The sequence below is a fragment of the Bombyx mandarina genome, chromosome 11 (genome assembly GCF_030267445.1).
Source record: "Bombyx mandarina strain Sakado chromosome 11, ASM3026744v2".
Taxonomy (NCBI): domain Eukaryota; kingdom Metazoa; phylum Arthropoda; class Insecta; order Lepidoptera; family Bombycidae; genus Bombyx; species Bombyx mandarina.
In genome coordinates this window covers 13,507,789-13,528,343 of record NC_143218.1, presented here as the reverse complement: position 1 = coordinate 13,528,343, position 20,555 = coordinate 13,507,789, and the positions used below count along the sequence as shown (strand labels likewise).

The window sequence follows — 20,555 nt, the reverse complement described above, 5'->3', positions numbered from 1 at the left end:
CGAGCTCACAGCCCACCTAGCGTTAAGTGGTTACTGGAGCCCATATACATCTACAACGTAAATGCGCCACCCACCTTGAGATATAAATTCTAAGGTATCAGTATGGTTACAACGGCTGCCCCATCCCTTCAAATCGAAATGCATTACTGCTTTACGGCAGAAATAGGCAGGGCGGTGATACTTACCTGTGCGGACTCACAAGAGGTCCTACCACCAGTAAGTAAATATACGTTGTAGCAAGCAACAAAAACTAACTTTTTTATTATTATACAAAAATAAACATTCTATAATGGTCACGTTTGACACATACACCGCAGCATCGACACTACATAAGAAATTACACGTTCCTCTCTATCAGGTCTAGGGGTGGTGACGTCACGGGCCCGCCTCAAATAAATGTGATGGAAATTGGAGGATTTGTTTACCCATATTCTTCTCAGGCTGTCAACACTAAAACGTGGAGTTGTCTATGTGGAGTTATTGTTCTAGTAGTAAGACTGTGTATACGAGACTTCGACCCAAAAACGACTTTATTCGATACTATCATAAGGCCTAATTTGGCCACCTGTTTTTTAGGGAGTTGGCCAGACAGACTCACGGCTTTTCTGGTGTAATACTGGACATCAAAAAGGCCGCCGCCCTAATGATATGAACATTCAAATGCATCTGAAGAGCCACATGGCTATTCTACTCCTTTAAAATAGTGAAACGAATTCGCGAAAGCTAAATTTTGAGTTTTTTGGAACGAAGTTCCTTATGGGACGATGCAGAGGGGTACCCTAACCGGGAAAAAACGTCCGTAACGTAAGATTTTTATTAGTAATGCACGCAGTGTACGACTTAACCTTGTAATAACGTACAAATTAGTAATGCACACACACAGTGTACGACTTAACTTTGTAATAATGTACAAAAAATAACATATTTTTATATCATTCATTGACCACGATCTCAGAGCGTTCGTTTGAGCAATACACAAACTCTTATGCCAACAACCGTGAATAAAGTGTACCACAATAAGTTCGCACGTTACCAAATGACCGTGGGTTGTTGCGAAACCTCCAGTTTTATTTTCTTTATACCTCCAATACAACTTAAAATTAATATTTTTATAACAAGAAACTTCGTTTCTATCCGGTGTCCCACGACACGACACATCTTTTTTACCTTAATAATACAACGCAAGTAAAGAATTCATCGCATACATCCCCTCGATCACGCTGAATGAATTCAAAACAAACGAATTTAACTAAAACACGAGACCATCTTCCAGCAATATGTGTAAAATAATATATCGTAAATTTGGCCTAAGGATAGGACCTTCTAGAAGGGCCGGGCTATAGTCCAAGCTTATCTACGAGAGGCGTAAAATTTATGTTAATGACAGCCTAGAAACGGGAAATAACATAACGTTAACCAAAGAAAGCATTTTCCTCGATAACGTGTCCCTGTTAAATGAACGCGGCGACACACTATACTGAAAGACGCGCGAGATTTTGTCGATAGCCCGATGAATTGGTATCACGAAGTGATTTTTCTCTAATTTGGTACAGGCAATCGGACAGTAACATCAAAATAACCTAATACTTAGTTAAAAATGATGCGAACTAAATGAAAACTCACATAGTAAAAACCTAATTTTTTGATGTGAAACATTTATAGCCGCACGTAAAACCGATTTCTGGCGTGGCGACGCGTCACCATTCGCAATCGACTGTGCGATTCTCTCCCACTCGATCCGGCGTCAAGCCATCTCTCTCGCTACACTGAGCTCGGATACGGTTGCATTAACAAATAGTTCTTAAGCACCAAAACTCAACTAAATTACAAAAATTGGAACGGTGATGGAATAAATAACATCGTGTAATAAAAATCAAACCCGCTAAATTATAATTTGCGTAATTACTGGTGGTAGGACCTCTTGTGAGTCCGCGCGGGTAGGTACCACCACCCTGCCTATTTCTGCCGTGAAGCAGTGATGCGTTTCGGTTTAAAAGGTGCGACAGCCGTTGTAACTATACTTGAGACCTTGGAATTTACATCTCAGAGTGGGTGGCGCATTTGCGTTGATATCTATGGGCTGCAGTAACCACTTAACACCAGGTGGGCTGTGAGCTCGTCCACCCATCTAAGCAATAAAAAAAACTATCGTTTGAAATAAATCGATTTTTTTTTTTTTTTTGCTTAGATGGATGGACGAGCTCACAGCCCACCTGATGTTAAGTGGTTACTGGAGCCCATAGACATCTACAACGTAAATGCGCCACCCACCTCGAGATATAAGTTCTAAGGTCTCACTATAGTTACAACGGCTACCCCACCCTTCGAACCGAAACGCATTACTGCTTCACGGCGGAAATAGGCGGGGTGGTGGTACCTACCCGTGCGGACTCCCAAGAGGTCCTACCACCAGTGATATATACGATAGATAATATGATAGATACGAATAACGAATATCGTATGACTTTATAATCGGGTTCGCAAAAGCACCAGCGCGTGCAAAAAACTTAGCTCGAAGCGACCAATTCATTCGTTCCCATATCCGGTTATCGCCGGTTTATCATACGCCCGAGGGCCCACTGTGACTCCTACCGAGATTATTTTAAGCATCAACCCTTAACGTTTGATTAAACCACCGTTCTTTGACTCGGTTACGTAGTTGACATTTTTTTAGTAATACCCAAAGATTACCTAATATTATTGGTAATATCATATTAGATTTGTTTCTGATACAGCTTGTTGTTATTCAGGATATTCGATTGTGTTTAAGTATATTTAGATGCGTATGGTTAAATCTGGTAGACTGTGAGATCGACCGCCATTAGAGTAAAAAATGAAAATCAAGTTTTAAAAATACTTCGAAAATCCAAATATAATTAATTCCATTCTTCTCCAATACAATGCTATAGAATTTGTCCTTATTTATTTCTTTTGAGTAGAGCAAGCTGAATATTGTTTAGAATTGTACTTCTTTACATGTCTGCTTCGCTTCTATTACTTCTAATAATGTAGATATTAAACCGATACAGCACGCATATATTACAACATGCATACCCGGTTATAATAATATAACGATCCCAATAGTCCTATACAAAGAAAGCCTCTCATTGATTTACACGAACACATTTCGCCAGAATCCATTTGCAATCTGGTCCCACAACTATTCCAAATAAAAGGAATTCCTCGTACAAAAGGGAAACCTGGGGAAAAGAAATAAAAAAATATAATAATTCAAAATGGCGTCTGGCCACTTAATAACTGCCTGACACCATTGGGAAATATAATTTAATTTTTCTTTATACCCATTCTGTTTTCTCTCGTTTGAATTGAATCTTGTGTCTTTATCTCGCATTTCCTTGGTTAACCCCCCTCCGCCCCAAAACTTCCGTTTGTTCGGGTGGTCCCGTGTCACCCAATGTTCTGGACAAGAATTATTTGCGATATTGTGTGTAAAATGATTTGTGTATGAGAATGTACTGAAAATTTATCGTAGTATTACAAGAAGTTTTGTAAAATATTTTTATATTATTCTCAGAGTTGTTTTACCTTTCATGATAGGCGAGGTCAATAATTTGACTACATATTATTAAATAAAAAAAAGTTTTCCAGTTTGAATAAAAAATCAAACCTTTGGTAATTAATTAAGGTGAACATCGACAATTAATAGAACAATCTGAAGAAAACTTTAAAATATTCATTTTTGTGGACTAATAACGCATACATATACATATTATATTGGTATTTATGACCGACAATAGTAATATTAATCACGGAAGTTCGTATTTACTTACATTAAAACATTTTTTAATTAATAGTCGTGCCTCTACGTACTTTATAGTCCAAATATAAAAATGAAATCAGTGACATCTTTTCGCATTTATATAAACTACAATATCATTATTCTAAAATTGAACAGTGCCCTCTAGGGTTACATTGACCAACTAAATAATCAAAGACAGACAGAGCTAATTATTACTTTATAATTATGTCACTAGAGGGCGTTGAGATAAAAAAAAGTATTTTTATGTCAGCAGCATTAACTTGGTTCTAGTAGTATCTATAATCAGAAGAGAAATTTCAGTTAGTAATGCAGCCCACTCTGAGCCCACTAAGTTTCTCGGCGGATCTTCTCAGTAGGTCGCGTTTCCGATCCAGTGGTAGATTCTGCGAAGCACGACTCTTGCTAGGGTTAGTATTAGCAACAACGTCAAGTTTGAGCTTCGTGAGCTCACCTACTCGCCCAGTTACGCTGATATGGTCTCTCAAGACCATCAGCTTAGGTAGGAAATGAAAAATAGTAATGATATTATTTTCAAAAATTAAATAAGAAAACATATCAACATGAATTAATTTACTGTGGACGTGAATAAAATGATAGAGCTCATAAAGAAAATGCTGCCAATTACTTTGAATCATGAACTCGAAATCAAAATTCTATCGAGTAGGTATCTGCAGTCTATATGAGGTAGAAAACGATCAACTCAATAAAAACTTATTATCTCACATATAATTGACGCAATGTAAAATTAATTCAAAGTCAGATGTTTTTACATTCCTTGATAGCAAAATATGAATTCAACACACTTAAACAACAAGTTTTTTTTTTTTGCCTTGATGTGTGGACGATCTCACAGCACACCTGGTGTTTTTTTTTTTTTTTTATTGCTTAGATGGGTGGACGAGCTCACAGCCCACCTGATGTTAAGTGGTTACTGGAGCCCATAGACATCTACAACGTAAATGCGCCACACAACTTGAGATATAAGTTCTAAGGTCTCAGTATAGTAACAACGTATATTTAATTTAGTAAATATATTATAATTTCCGTCCACATTAAGATGCATGTACCTACCTAATTACCGAGCTGACTTCGGGAGTGCTTTAACTGCTCCTGATGCTATAAACGTGGAAGATCCTTTCAAATTACAATATTTTAATGTACGAAAGAAACTAGATTCAATGTGAAAGTATTTTGTAACCTTATCCCGTATCACAACATCTAAATTAAACAACGCTTGATATCACTTTACGAAAACGTTCAACAAAAACGCTAGAGAACTCGACAAACCATTTCATGACGTCATTTTTAACTATTTATTTATGGATAAGCATTCTACTGTTTGTTTTGATAAAGGCAAGATACAAGCACGCGCACTTTCGGGCACATATGAAGTGAATTAGTTTTGGCCTTTTCGAGACAGAAATGGGAAACCGTTAGACTGAATTATCAAAAAATAAAACCATACGAAATGCAAAACGTTTGCAATCTTCTATTTGCAAAGGGATTGTTATAAAATCTAGTTTTATCTCACTATATCTGTTTTATTATTGTCAGGAGTGAAGCACTGATAATATAAGTCTTATTTGCAACTAGATAGAGTGTTCGACACACGCCAGTTAATAATTAAAAAAATACTTTTATAAAATGAATAATGTTAATTATACAGTTTCACAAATATACTTCAATATCGCCGAGTATTGCCTTTTTGGTATTACACTCGGCGTTATAATAGGTATTATATTGTATTATAATTTAATAAACAGAAAGTATAATACAGTTGCTGGATTCTTATTTGGAGGGAAAAATATGTCCGTTATTTCTGTGACATTGGCTCTTATTGCAAGGTAAGAATTTGAAAGAAATCACTTATATTTTCGTAGTAATGTATAAATTTTATTCTGTTCTATCAGCTCAAAGACGTACACTGCTGGACATAAACTTCCCCCAAGCCTCGCTAGAAAGATCGATCTTTGTCTGCTTGCATCCAGCGGATTCCTGCCAACCTTATCAGGTCGTCAGTCCATCTTGTGGGAGGCCAACCCATGCTACGTCAATACGTAATGTATTGTTACGCGCTGGTGTTCGGGATAAACAAAAATTCTACTGGAGTTACAACTTAAAATTGTATTGGCACTTAGAACACTCACAGAACACTTTAAAATTCTTAATTCACTTTTTCCACTTCACTTCAGGTGATCCGTTCGCTTTTTCGCCTCGTCTAGTTCCGATTACGCTCACTGCGTGCGATCTCTGCAACGTTTTTATAGTCGATACAACATCCCTAGAATTGTTGAGCACATTCCTCACATGTCGAGTATTTCGATGTGTATTTCCGCTATTTGACAATAGATGACGTTGTACTTCTCTAGCGTGCTAGATGTTACAAAATCCTTCGATATTCGTTCGGCTATTCGGCGATAGCTGGTGGTAGGACCTCTTGTGAGTCCGCACGGGTAGGTACCACCGCCCTGCCTATTTCTGCCGTAACGCGGTAATGCGTTTCGGTTTGAAGGGTGGGGCAGCCGTTGTAACTATACTGAGATCTTAGAACTTATATCTCAAAGTGGGTGGCGCATTTACGTTGTAAATGTCTATGGGCTCCAGTAACCACTTAACACCAGGTGGGCTGTGAGCTCGTCCAACCATCTAAGCCATTCTAAGCAATAAAAAAAAAAATTGTCGTTACTCTTACCGACGTAACAGTATCAACCTCGTTATTATCTGAAGGGTTTGTTGGATTTATGCCATCGGCCCCGAAGGATAGGACAATCATGTTGCAGTTATAATGAGATTAGGTGATGTCTCCAAGCGGGCGGTGTTGTGGTACTTATGTGCTATGTGACACTAAGTAAACTAAATTATTTTTTATTTACAAATTAACTAAGCACTAAAACTCTTACCTTTAATCTTAAAATTCTGTTTTGTTACAGTCACATAACCAGCATCACTTTGCTCGGTGTGCCAGTCGAGATATATCTAAGAGGAACGCAATATTGGGCGTCTGCTCTGTCTCTGATCATTGTAACATTTCTCACAGCCGTTATTTATTTACCAGGTAACGTTATCTCCGATATTTAAATTAGGCCTTCAAAAACGATAAGCGTCGTATTTGACTTTCAAATTTGAAAAATAACTACCTACTCGTACTATTATGTATGTACTTGTGATTATTTGTTCAATTCATGACAGTTACAATTTGATTTTCGTAATATTTCGGTATATGAGACATTTGAAAATGAATTACCAATTAATTAATTTGAAGGCTTTAGGATATTTTTTTTTTTTCTATAATTTGTGTCCGCAATTTTTCCCCCTACCTATTCGCTAGTAGTCTAGGAGGCTATTCCAGCTACCGGCAGACTAGTAGGTGAGCTTACTGGCTTGCCCTGAGTTAATTTGCTAACACTAGCTCTAGAAAGAGCAGTGCTTCGCAGAATCAACCGCTACATCGGAATCGCGACCCACTGAGAAGATCCGACGAGAAACTTAATGGGCTGTGTCTACTAGGACTACAATATTTTTGGACAAGTTCACGTAATTAATTTGTTTTAGTGTTCCACAAACTGCAACTGTCGTCGAGCTTCGAGTATTTAGAGATAAGATTTTCGACACACACCAGAACGATTGCTGCCGTGATGTTCATCATCAGCAAATTGATGTTGCTGCCTATTGTTCCTTACGTGCCTCTCACGGCCTTCAAACTCGGTAAGACTTACAGTTAGAAATTTATAAGGAGCATAGACCACAATACGAGACGTTGTCCTAATAAAAAATACTCTCGTTTTAATAATATGGAATAATGCAACTATACCAATAAACTCCTAGAGTGGGGACATTTTTTTCTCTTTTTTTTCCTACCTATTCTAGTAACCTCGAGGGGTTATTCACCGAGCTATTAGGTGAGCAAATTAGGGGCTAGATTAGGGGCTCAAGCCGGGAGGGTTGCTAACACTAGCCCTCACAAGAGCAGTGCTTCGCAGAATCTACCACCGGGTCGGAAACGCGACCCACTGAGAAGATCCGGCGAGAAATTCAGTGAGCTGTGTCTATGGGTTAATTTACTCGTCGAGTCCTTCGTCGCAAGCGACGGGTTTGACGAGGACGGTGACCGGATTTTCTCAATAAGAATCTACATAATACATATATACGAACGACAATTACGCTGAAGGAAGATTGTCGTACTAGAAAAGCAAATTCGAGCAGATTTATAACTTCAATTATTTAGTTTACACTGATTGTCGAGACTTCTTTTTCTTAATACCTTCTTTAATTTACCCAAATCAACTTCCAAGATAAACTACGTGTGCCAAGACAAAATTAAAAACGAAAAAGTAAAAACAAAGAGGCAGTAAAACAAAAATGGGTTGTAGTTTTACCGCCGGTTTTAGCCAGTGTCAAAAATTTACGCTTGTTAATCTTGTTCACTAATCTGCTCTGAAGAGACTATGACATTACATTAATAACATTGGAATTCTGCCTATATCTACTATTCTATTCATAAAAGTCGAAAAGTTAATACAGCACAGTGAGTTTTCAACATAAACGAAATAGAACTAACAACTAAAATTTTAAAGGAAAATTTAGAGATAAAATCGCGAGGTTAATTCCAACAATCTTGACATAAATGATGACGTTTCCTTATTTAACGTGTTTTAATATCGCAATCTGTTTGTTGATTACAGTAACAGATCAATTAGCCGAACGCATTACGGCTGTAGTATGCGTGTCTTGTGCTACTTTAATAGCTGTCGGTGGACTACAGGCTATAGTCACGCTTGGTATGGTCACAGTATTCCTGGCAATAGCCGGTACTGGCTTGCCGAGTGGATTAGCTCTTTTGCCAATGGGCTTGGCGAAGATGTGGGAACTTAATAGTCTGGGCGGGAGATTGGTTTTGTACGAGTAAGTTTTTTTTTTTTTTTAACTTAATATTTTCTGTTTCCGAAAAGCGATTAGTTGTCGCGGTCTCATTTTGTGCTTATTTGGTATGTTTTAGTATATTTTTCGAATATTTTATTGTTTATTTGTGTCCTAGAATAATTTATACTTTTTTAATAGAATATTAGTATGTACCTACATGTTAGATTTAAAAAAAAAGTAAAAATTTTCATTAATAAAATCATTTAATTAACCTAGAGTCAGAATGTAAATAATGCGATATATGAAAAAGAGACGGAGAAGTTTGTGAGCTATGTTTACAGCTATTGTGTTTTTTGGATCAATCTATGTCATATATTTTTTTTTATTGCCCTTGTAGGCAATCGAGCATACGGCCCACCTGATGGTGAGTGGTTACCGTCGCCCATGGACTTCAGCAATGCCAGGGGCAGAGTCAAGCCGCTGCCTACCGGTATAGCACTTATTTCAATTGAAATTTCGTCTTAATTAATAACCGTGCTGAATGTCAAAATAGACTATCTCTATTTATTGTTCTTTCTAAACTACATTTACCCATTTTGAAACTTTAAATTAAAATTTTAAAATATTTACGTATCCCTCGAGGATTCGGCGATGACTACCTTTTTTTTATTTTTTTTGTATTGCTTAGATGGGTCGACGAGCTCACAGCCCACCTGGTGTTAAGTGGTTACTGGAGCCCATAGATATCCACAACGTAAATGCGCCACCCACCTTGAGATATAAGTTCTAAGGTCTCAAGTATAGTTACAACGGCTGCCCCACCCTTCAAACCGAAACGCATTACTGCTTCACGGCCGAAATAGGCAGGGTGGTGGTACCTACCCGCGTCGACTCACAAGAGGTCCTACCACCAGTAATACCTACATCAGCACATTGCATTAACACGTCCTTACGGATCCACTAGATTCAAAAACATTTGCATTAGACGCCTTCAGCTCTAACACTAGGAGCAGGGTCAGGGACCACGGTAATCGTACTCGTCGAACTCGACAAAGAGTTCGACATGCAATCCAAAACATGAATCAGCTCGCTGAGTTTCTCGTCGTATCTTCTCGGCGGTCGCGATTCCGATTCTGTAGTAGATTCATTCGTGAAGCAGCTGCTCTTGACTTGTTAGGTCTCCTTCGTAGGCACTCGGGCAGCTGTTAGCAAATCCCACCCCTCATGTCTGAGCCTTTGCTCGCCTACCTGTTCTGGTGAAACTGGAAAGGCCTCCGGGCCACCGGTAATTTTTCAACCCTAAAAAAATATATTGAAAAAAATATACACTTAAAAATCTCCGCAAAACGAAGACATATAGAAATAAATGTTGTAAGACTAGCGTATTCTTTAAATTGGCATTTATTTTACTTTTTATTTTTAGTCCCGATCCCGAATTGGAGCACCATACGTCCTTCTTTGCAGTCACATTAGCATTAAGTACGAATTGGCTGTGGAAAATGGCCTTGAGTCAGGGAACTCTCCAGAAGCTCCAAGCAGTATCGACGATAAATAAAGCAAGAGTATGTTTGATCATTGCATGCGTTGGAGTGATCTTAATGAAATTGCTTTCTTGTACACTCGGCTTGGCGCTGTACGCTTGGTTTGTCGGCTGCGATCCATTGCTCGCTGGAAAAATTAAGAAACATGAACAGGTAATGATGTTAAGTTAAAATGGTAAGTTAAAACCTATACATATTTTACATTTTTTGAGTCTCTTTTTTCTTATATATAGACATACTATATGCGAGCTTATGGTCCCCCCGTTTGAAGAGGTTGCCGTAGACTATCCGCATCAAAAATTGAATAATGTCAACAATATGAAGACACGAGGTCTTTGTCTCAGTTGTATACAGCTATCCAATACTACAAATTCTATCGCATTTGCTTGACGGCAAAAAAAAGCAGGGTCATGTATGATTTTTGCAATAATAAAAACAAACCATGCGCGAAAAAGGCTTCTCAATAACTACTAGCTATAATATTTCTTCTTGAGCTTCTGTATATTCTTACTGTTTCTATTCCCACCTGCTTTTGTACCTATTCCTATCTTTCTCAGTTGTCTGGTCAGACCACTAGTCTTGGGCTACCGTCTTTAGACTTTTTCCTCTCAATTTTGCCGGTATTCCGAAACATACGAAATATACAGAAGTATAAAAAAAAAATATAATTACCAATAAATTATATCTCATTTTCAGTTAGTTCCGCAATTCTTGAACCACCTGTCGACAATGTTTCCTGGTATCTGTGGTATATTCATTATATCGATATTCAGCGCCACTGCCGGGTAAATTAAAATATTTAATTACCAAATTGTTTTAAGTTCTGTCGTCAAACAATTAATTTTATTATAAACTTTTAAGGTGCATAGCAACGATAATTAATTCAATAACTGGAGTGTTGTTTGAGGAATTCATAAGACCGTGGATGCCGCAAGACACCAACGAACTAACATGTTGCAAAATCATGAAAGTAAGTTCAATTATCATTATTATTATTATTATTACATTTCCATAAATAGAAAATATTAATTTGCTAAATTGAATTAAAAAATTTTATTATTTACATTATCACTATTTCTTTCATTGAAACGTGTGTTTTTGTGTCAAATGTCTTCTTAAGACGATTGGGTTTTCGTATTTCTATCTAGATTTTAATCAGACGATACAAGCTTGCGATCTTAATCTTCTTCAGTAATTAGATATCCCATAAGCCGTCCATTACACCATTACCCAGTTCTGTTGTTGTTTGTTAAAGTTTTCCCTTACCACTTCTGCCACTAATCAATTGTGCTTTCGTTATTTCGTCTCGGGGTGGGCAGCGTTTGTAAAGTCGTTTTTTGTTTCTTACCTAAACTGATGGTCTAGAGAGGCCATATTAGCGTAACCTTAACTAGTAGGTAACCTCCGGGGCTCAAACCTGACGATGTTGCTAACACGCACCATACCAAGAGCCGTGCTTCGCAGAATCTACCACCGGATGGAAACGCGACCCACTGAGAAGATCCGGCGAGAAACTCAGTGGGCTATGTCTGTAGGTTAATTTACTCGCTGAGCCCTTCGTCGCAAGCGACGGGTTCGACGAGGACGTTTACCGGGCTTGTGGTACCTAAAAGCTCCGTCAATGGATTGGGAGGATCCGTAATGACGTGCTTAGGGCGACGTCGACTGTTTACCATTGAGGATCATGGAGATCCACATTCCGTAGGAACCATGGTGTTCCAGCAGCTATCCTGCAAAAACGGGATTGAATAACTTGAAGGGGTTTCAAACTGGTGCGGGCCGCGTGAGCGAACACTACACTTGTATAGGTCATGAACAGTGTTCAAATACCATAGTCATGTACTAAGTTTTCTATAGATAGATGATAACGTACATTGACGATTACTACAACGATGTAGGAATCACGTCATGATATAATCCTGTAAACGTTTTAACAACACTGTAAGCGGTGAGATTGCTAACCTTTGATATAAAGAAATGGGTAGGCAATTTGAAAGCCAAGAGCCATCTAATTATTCTCCATTCAATCTTAATCCAGGTCCTTTGTATGCTGGTTGGGTGTTACTGCGCATGCGTGGTCTGGTTTGCGAAGGACTTAGACCGTTTGCAGCACGTCGCTTCAGGTGTGACAGGAGTATCCGCAGGCACTTTACTAGGCCTGTTCACGCTTGGCATTGTCTTCTCGAGGGCAAACAGTTGTGTGAGTGGATGTTTTTTCAATACGATATGTTATTGGTCTCGTAATGTAAAAAAAGGAACTAAAATCGAGACATTTTTTTAATAATTTGCGTAATTACTAGTGTTGTGGAATCCGCACGGGTAGGTACCATTGCACCTGCTTATTTCCGCCGTGAATCAGTAATACGTTTCGGTATGAAGGGTTGGGAAGCCTTTGTACTGTAAAAACGGAGACTTAGAACTCATGTCTTATGGTGGGTGGCGGCATTCACGTTGTCGCTGTCTATGAAATTCGGTAACTTAATACCGGGTGAGCAGTGAGCTCGTTCTATAAACATATATTCATATAAAACCTATAAAAAATTCATAAAATATTGCATCCAAAATACTAAAATTTAAATTACTGCCATCTGTTGAAGGCTTTATAAACTACTACAAGTGACTGCATTTGGATTATTTTCAATTTCTTAATAGTTCACTAATGTACATTAAGATGGCAGCACTAAGTAATGTCATTTTCCGATAGATGGCAATGCATTTTATTCTGTTAGGTTTTTTCAATGATGTTCAAAGATTATCACTGATTTTTCTTTCTTTTAAGTTACTGACTTATTAAGCGTCCGACCCACCTGATGTTAAGTAGTTACGGGAACCAACAGGTATCGTCATAAAAGTGCTACCACCTGCATTGCGATATGAGGTCTGCCTTAATTCATAGTATAATAGCTCTTCCACCCTGGACATCACAACGCATTACTGCTCAGCGGTACCTACCCGTGCGAGTTCACAAAGCCATACCACAATTAAAAGTTACCTACAATACTAAATACAAAGTGTCTTTCTTTTAGGGTGCATTAGGAGGGAGCTTGCTAAGTCTACTCTTATGTGGATGGCTGCTCATTGGCGCGGAGAATTCTCTAGCAAGAGGTGCATTAACGTTCCAAGGAAAACCTTTGACAACCGCTGGCTGTGGCAAAGTCAACTTTACGCTCACCGCCTTTGATACCTCTACAACTCCAATACCTAATCTACTGTAAGTACTGAGTTGGTTTAACTTTTATACACCAATCATTATAGAATCTTAAGTAGGTATCTGTAAATTTGAGATTTCAGTTTTAATCATCCCTGAAACTATATGCAATTTACTAAATTCGTAACTGGTGGTAGGGCACTTTGTTATCTCGCCTTTTTAACACCGCCATGTCTATTTCTCTCTTGAAGCAGTAACGCTTTCTTATTTTGAAGAGCGGCACAGTCTTAATAAAAAAAAACGTGTGGCACTCGGGAACTGCCGCGGTAAAGCTATTGCGTAGCATTTTTTTCTCAACTTATGCAATTATAATTAGACAATCATAATTTAATATTAAAACAAGACCACGCTATATTAAACATTAATAAAAGCTAAACCTTAACTGTCCCTTTCACACTCATAAGCTAGACCGCGCGAGAGAGAGATGGGCAGACTTCTCATGATGCGCATGCAGTGTGACGTCACGCCACACGCTTATTCACAAACACTACACAAGCGCAACGTGTGAATGTGTTGAACGCGAGCTACATGGTAATGAGGGGTGGAAGGTTTTTTTCGTTACGGAATTTCATGATTCCGCTCTCAAGCCGCGCTCAAGGCCCGCGATTTAAATCTGTGCAATAGCTTAAAATCATTGAAATTTCGAACTGATGTCTCCAAGTGGGTGGCGGCATTTAGGTTATGATTTACACAATATGAACTACAGTAAGCACTACACACCAGGTAGACGGTAAGTTCTGTCATTCAATTAAGCATTTAAAAATGATGAAATTTCTTTATTTTCAATTTTATTATAAGTATTTCGTTTCGAATACCTACTTTACATTTTTCGTGGCCAGCACAATATTCTAATTTCCGAAAGTATACATCTAATGACAATTAAAAACGCGAACTTAAACCTTAAGTGTAGTTTAATTATGTATTAAGTAACACAACAATACTCGACGATAATTTAATAAGGTCATTTAAGCATCAGCCATTTGAAATCTAATATATAAAATTCTCGTGTCACAATGTTCGTTCCCATACTCCTCCGAAACCGCTTGACCGATTCTCATGATTTTTTTTATGCATATTCAGTAAGCCTGAGAATCGGCTACTGTCTATTTTTCATACCCCTAAGTGATTAGGGTTGTCCACCCCTAACTTTTTATTTTTTTATTTGGACTTTTTTTTTGTTTTAATGAGTCGTGGTTGAATGAGGTTTTGTTATTTTTATTATATATTCCCTCATCGTTCACAGCACTACATACCTCTTTCACTCATGTACCACATCCTTACACACTTACAATAAGTTAGTTTTTTTTTCTACACTAGAAATTCCCTACAAATCTTATATATGGCAAAACAATGTTTGCCGGGTCAGCTAGTATTACTATGTTAATTTGGATAAATCACTTCTTTTCTGTTCTAAGTCTGTGGACACCGGAGCTTGAACTATAATAATATATATTAAATAGTCGATAACATCTTCTCAGAATACGCATCTGAATCGGTGCAAATATCTACTTCAATAACAGCATACAAACGCACCTGATCATAGCTATAGTTTTATTTGCCGTAGTCTGGAGATAATTACCAAGCGGAACTGGCAAGACACGAGCCACGTCACCGGCAGCCTCTAAGCCAGCCTTTCCCAAATGGGCGATAACGCCCCCTTATGGGCGCTGCAGGCCTAAAGGGGGGCGGTAAGAGACTTCGAAAAAAAACGGGGCATTGTGTAGAGGCTTGGGAGGCGATTTGTAATTTCATCTAGAAGGATTCTTAGACGCCCACTAAGCTCTCGCTATAGTGGTTTTTAAGTAGGTGAAAAAATGGGGGCGCTAAAAATGAATTTATTCTCAAACAGAGCAATAGACAAAATAAGTTTGGGAGCCGCCGTCTAAGCAAAGTCTAGTCTACAACTTCGCTTCAAACGCGGTTACTACGAACAATAGGGCGAAATGAAAATAACAGTTCTTGTGTTGATTAGCCGTACCTGTAAATAATTGAGTCCGCAAAACTCGTAATCAGAAGCAAATGATTGTATATTAATTAATACTAAAATCGTTTTAATGCGGAGACTGTAGCTTGAGTGTGTAAGTGTGTGTAGTTTGTTGTTGGACCAAATAACAAATTGAAATGTTCCGTTCGATATTTTGAAATCATGTATGCTGTGTTCATTTTTAGTTTTAACGAGATGCCGTTATTTCGACTAGTTATAGCGTTTTTAATGTGATATCTCTAAAAAAGTAAATCTAATGAAAAATCTCTTAACGTTGTATAAGTATAAAGTGGTAGGGCCTCTTGTGAGTCCGCACGGGTAAGTACCACCACCCTGCCTATTTCTGCCGTGAAACAGTAATGCGTTTCGGTTTGAAGGGTGGGGCAGCCGTTGTAACTATGACGTGCTATAACTATCTCAAGGTGGGTGGCGCATTTACGTTGTAGATGTCTATGGGCTCTAGTAACCACGTAACGCCAGGTGGGCTGTGAGCTTGTCCACCCATCGATGAAATAAAAATAAAAAAAGTCAAGAGTACGGTATTTTCTCGCTCTACACTTGTATAAATAATGCGATTCCCGTACTTTGATTTCGTACGAGAACACCATGAGTTCACTACGAACCTTTCTGGAATATCGCATCGATTCTTTCTCAACACGGTTGAGTATTTTAAACCCTCATTTTTGTCTTGTTTTAAGGGTGACTATTAATTTGTCTTAAAACTGGAACACGTAGGTAGTTGAAGAAAAGACAATGTAATATTGTTAAATAATTTCGAAATCAATGTACTCAGATTCAGCACACCCTTATAAAATTTACATAATTAGCCTCATCAAAAATCTATTTTTTGCAAAGCAAGTTTAAAGCATGTGAAAAAAATCGGTTGTCTGTAAAGTTGGCTTACTGACGATATTTGAACGTGACAACGTCATAAGAAAATACTAATGGAATGGATTCATTTTTCAAAAGAAAATTTTAATTTTATTTGTTTGAAAGATATTTTGTATGGACAATTGACACCACATTCACTTTTCACTGAACTTCATACTTGACGAAAACATGTAAAAATGTATTATTGTATAGCAGCTGTTCACGCGGATGCATCGTTAACTCAAGTAGGAGAGAGACAGATGTCGAACGCTGCCGAACGATTGTGCCTCTTTGTCACTCGTTGCGCGCTCTCGCTTGCACTTCAAGCCTTAAATGGAACGCCTCAGAGCGAGGTAACTCAGATGCATCCGCGTGGACAGCTGCTATACAATAATACAATTCAAAGCACATTCATGCTTGTAAAAAAACTATGTACGTTGTAAAAATAATAATGACATATTTGTATTTATGCGTACAAATAAATGTAACTTGATCAATTCAATAGTGATTTCCATTTATCTCCTTCTCTATATCCATACAAAATATCTATCAAGCAATTAAATTAAAATTTTCTTTTGAAAAATGAAACCATTCCATCAGTATTTTCTTATGACGTTGTCACGTTCAACTATCGTCAGTAAACCGACTTTACAGACAACCGATTTTTTTCCTACTTATTCTAGTAAGCCTGAGGGGCTAAACTAGATTCACAGACGGGTTCGACGAGAACGGTGACCGGTGTTTGAAGTACCTAAAAGCACCGATAGTAGATCGGGAGGATCCGAAATGACGTGTTTAGGGCGACGTCGACTGTTTACCATTCGGTCCGCGGGACCGGATATATAGGTATAATTACCGGAGTCCCGACGAGCGGGCTTTTGTGTCTTGAACTATGATGCCGTCTGTAAATACTTACTGATGGACTCGAGGTCCATGTCGTCGTGGAGATCCACGTTTCTTACCTACCATGGTGCTCCGACGGCTACCCTGAAAAAACGGGATTGAATCTCATGACTAGAACTCCATAAAGATGCATTACAAATGTTATGTAGGAAGCAAAGCGGAACCGCTTAGAACTAAATTACTTTAAGATGGAACGTTAATGTTTTACGATCGCAAACGGTTTTCACTACCACCGACGACTTCGCACCCGGTTAAAGATTCCCTGTCGGAGTTTTAATCTCCCCTCGCAACTTCGGTGATATCGAAGCTCAGTTTTATTCCCCCCTTATTAAAACTTTTCCCATATTACTATTACACGTTCTCCGCATTTTTATGAGTTTTCTTTGGTGTTATTTTTTTCGATGCGCTCGACCAGTATCGTGTTCGATAATTGGTGCACAAATTATTGGGTTCTATTGTATCGTTCAATTAACAAAGTTTTTTGGAACAAAGTTCCTTATGGGATGATGCGGAGGGGTATCCTAACCGGGGAAAAACGTCCGTAACGTAAGATTTTTTCTATTTAGTTTGTTATCAACAGATGCCGCTGCACGTAAATTCAACAATTTCTGAATCGCGGTGACGAGATGCTACACAGTCGATAGACCTTCTCGCATTTCTCTTGCTAAATCATACTTACCTGGCGTCTCTACGGCATGATCACGGTATCCCTCTGGATACCGTGATCATGCCGTCGGTTCCCTCAGGGCGAGGTTGCTCTGCGGTGTGGTTGATCCTTGCATTTTTTTTTATCAACCAAAAAAAATTAAAAAAAATGTATATCCGAATAATTATTTTATTTATACCTCGAATAGAACATAAAATTTATATTTTTATATTATGGAACTTCGTTCCTATCCGGTGTCCCACGATACCGCACGTCTTTTTTCTTGTGTGAGAGACAACGCGTGGGGTTATTAACTGACAATAGTCTTGTAATAAGATAAGCTTGTTATTCGTACTGCAGTAAGAAGCCCTAATTAAATTTAATTGAAGTTTGCGGGATCCGCTGGACGCAAGCAGGGCAGGACCGATCCTCTTTAGGGGAGGCCTATGTCCAGCAGTGGACGTATGTGGGCTGATAGAATAAAATAGAATAGATGGTAGGGCGTGGTGTGAACCCGCATGTGCTTGTACGACCATTTCAACTATTTATGCCGTATTGCCAACCATCATACTATACAATTAAAATTAATAATGCACGTCTCAAAGTGGGTGATGGTATTCACGTGACGATGTCTACCGGTAAACACTTATCGATGATATAATTTTTTTCAAAGAGGCTTTGAAAAGTTGATTAACAAACCAAAGTATAACAGAAAAAAAACCTGTATACATTTGATAAGTTTAAACATATGTTTTTGTAATAAGATTGATAGTAAATTTTGGCTATTTCTGCGGCGAAGCAGTAATTTCGGGTAAAGATCGGTTTGAAGGATGGGCTAGGTCAACCGCTGTACTGTAAAACTGAGGCTGAGAACTCGTGTCTCAAGGTGGGTGGTCGAATTTGCGTTGTATATGTCTATGGGCTCCAGTACACAATTAACACCAAGTGACTCGACCACTCATCTTAGGTGTAAAAAAAATGTTTTTTTGTTTGGTGAAATCTTAAGAAGATTGACAACCATAAAGCTAGTCAGTAAGTTACTGGTGGTAGGACCTCTTGTGAGTTCGCGCGGGTAGGTACCACCACCCTGTCTATTTCTGCCGTGAAGCAGTAATGCGTTTCGGTTTGAAGGGTGGGGCAGCCGTTGTAACTATACTTGAGATCATAGAACTTATATCTCAAGGTGGGTGGCGCATTTACGTTATAGATGTATATGGGCTCCAGTAACCACTTAACACCAGGTGGGCTGCGAGCTCGTCCATTCATCTAAGCAATAAAAAATAAAAAACTACTAAACAAAAAAATGGGTTCACGAAAAAGAGAAAATTGTATATAGCCGTTTTGTCTTTGCTCATATAAATAAATATTATGTAATAAATTTACAAAAATCATGTTTGAAAAGTTATCCTCGTCTGTTTTCAGAAACCCAATCGCCAGCAAACCTCTTCAGTCACTCTTCAGGATATCATTCACGTACTGTCCGTTCGCTGGAGCCATAACGGTGTTGCTTATAGGCGTACCCCTAAGTTATATGACCGGAAAGTCTCGCACCGATTCCATGAACCCTGACGTATTCTGCCCGCTGACCCAGAGCATGCTGCACAAGCCCCAGATGCGAAGCAGGACCGTGTCCGTGGAGGCCAGAGCTCCGAACACTCAGGAAGTGTATTTAGCTTTGGACGAAGCTCTCAAGCACCTAAAGGATGTCATCGACCGATAATAAAATGCTGCTTTTTGTTAATTTTGTTTTTATTTTTTTATTCTTCAAATAAAAAACAAATTCATTTTTAAAAAAATTAAATACGGAACGCAGTCTGAGTCTGACTTCACTGTACATAGAATATGTTGCTGGTGTTGACATAAAGTGCTAAAGCTTTATTATATAAATAGCTAAGTCCTAAACATTTTTTTTTGCTTAGATGGGTTAACGAGCTTACAGCCCACCTGGTGTTAAGTGGTTACTGGAGCCCATAGATATCTACAACGTAAATGCGCCACCCACCTTAAGATAAAAGTTCTAAGGTCTCAGGTATAGTTACAATGGCTGCCCCACCATTCAAACCAAAACGCATTACTGCTTCACGGCAGAAATAGGCAGGGTAGTGGTACCTAGCCGCGCGGGCTCTCACAAGGACCTACCACCAATAAATACGCAAATTATACAAATTACAAATTACCAGGATACTACAATGATGGACGAACGTCTACTGGTTATGAACGTATTATAAGCCCGCATGAGGAGGCACCACTATCCTGTCTACTTCTGCCACAAAGCGTGACGCATTCCGGTTTGAAAGATGGGGCAGTATCATACAGCTGTTTTTTTTCCTACCTATACTCATAGCCTTGAGAGGCTATTTCAGCTTCGCCTTGACGTGTAGGTGAGCTCACGGGGCTCAAACCGGAAGTGTTGCTAGCACCGGTCCTAGCAAAAGCAGTGTTTCGCAGAAACTACCACCGGCTCGGAAACGCGACCCACTCAGTGGGCATACCTCTGTACCATAGAACTGAGACTATACTCGTACTTAGAACTCATGACTCAAGGTCTATGGGAGAAATTACGTTGCTGATACGTTCTAGGGGCTCCGGTACCCTCTTAACACAAGGTGAGCCGTGAATTCATTCAAACTTCGACTTCAAATTTTCTAAGTAATAAAAAATCTACTAATCTTTTGTGTAATTTCAATTGCGTTCAAAGATCTACGGGCGGGTGTAAGCACCTCTGCCCATGCACGTAATGATAATATTTTAACTGTTTCGTA

The 20,555-nt window shown here is 38.6% G+C and overlaps 1 protein-coding gene across 1 annotated transcript; it reads left to right on the top strand.

Moving 5' to 3' along the window:
- Nucleotides 1-5,354: 5,354 nt before the first annotated feature.
- Nucleotides 5,355-19,526, top strand: LOC114247534 (sodium-coupled monocarboxylate transporter 2). Its single transcript, XM_089731525.1, has 10 exons — nt 5,355-5,625; nt 6,712-6,836; nt 7,334-7,486; nt 8,464-8,683; nt 10,065-10,335; nt 10,879-10,967; nt 11,044-11,152; nt 12,221-12,382; nt 13,209-13,393; nt 19,216-19,526. Exons 1-10 carry the CDS (start codon nt 5,426-5,428, stop codon nt 19,511-19,513), a joined length of 1,812 nt encoding a protein of 603 aa, XP_089587651.1. The 5' UTR covers nt 5,355-5,425; the 3' UTR covers nt 19,514-19,526.
- The last annotated feature ends 1,029 nt before the right edge of the window (nt 19,527-20,555 follow it).

Excerpts from the sequence above, each read along its gene's own strand:
- LOC114247534 (XM_089731525.1), top strand. The coding sequence starts at position 5,426 with ATGAATAATGTTAATTATACAGTTTCACAAATATACTTCAATATCGCC. Across the intron at positions 10,968-11,043 it reads ATATTCAGCGCCACTGCCGG|GTGCATAGCAACGATAATTA; the intron begins GTAAATTAAAAT and ends TAAACTTTTAAG. Across the intron at positions 12,383-13,208 it reads TCTCGAGGGCAAACAGTTGT|GGTGCATTAGGAGGGAGCTT; the intron begins GTGAGTGGATGT and ends TCTTTCTTTTAG.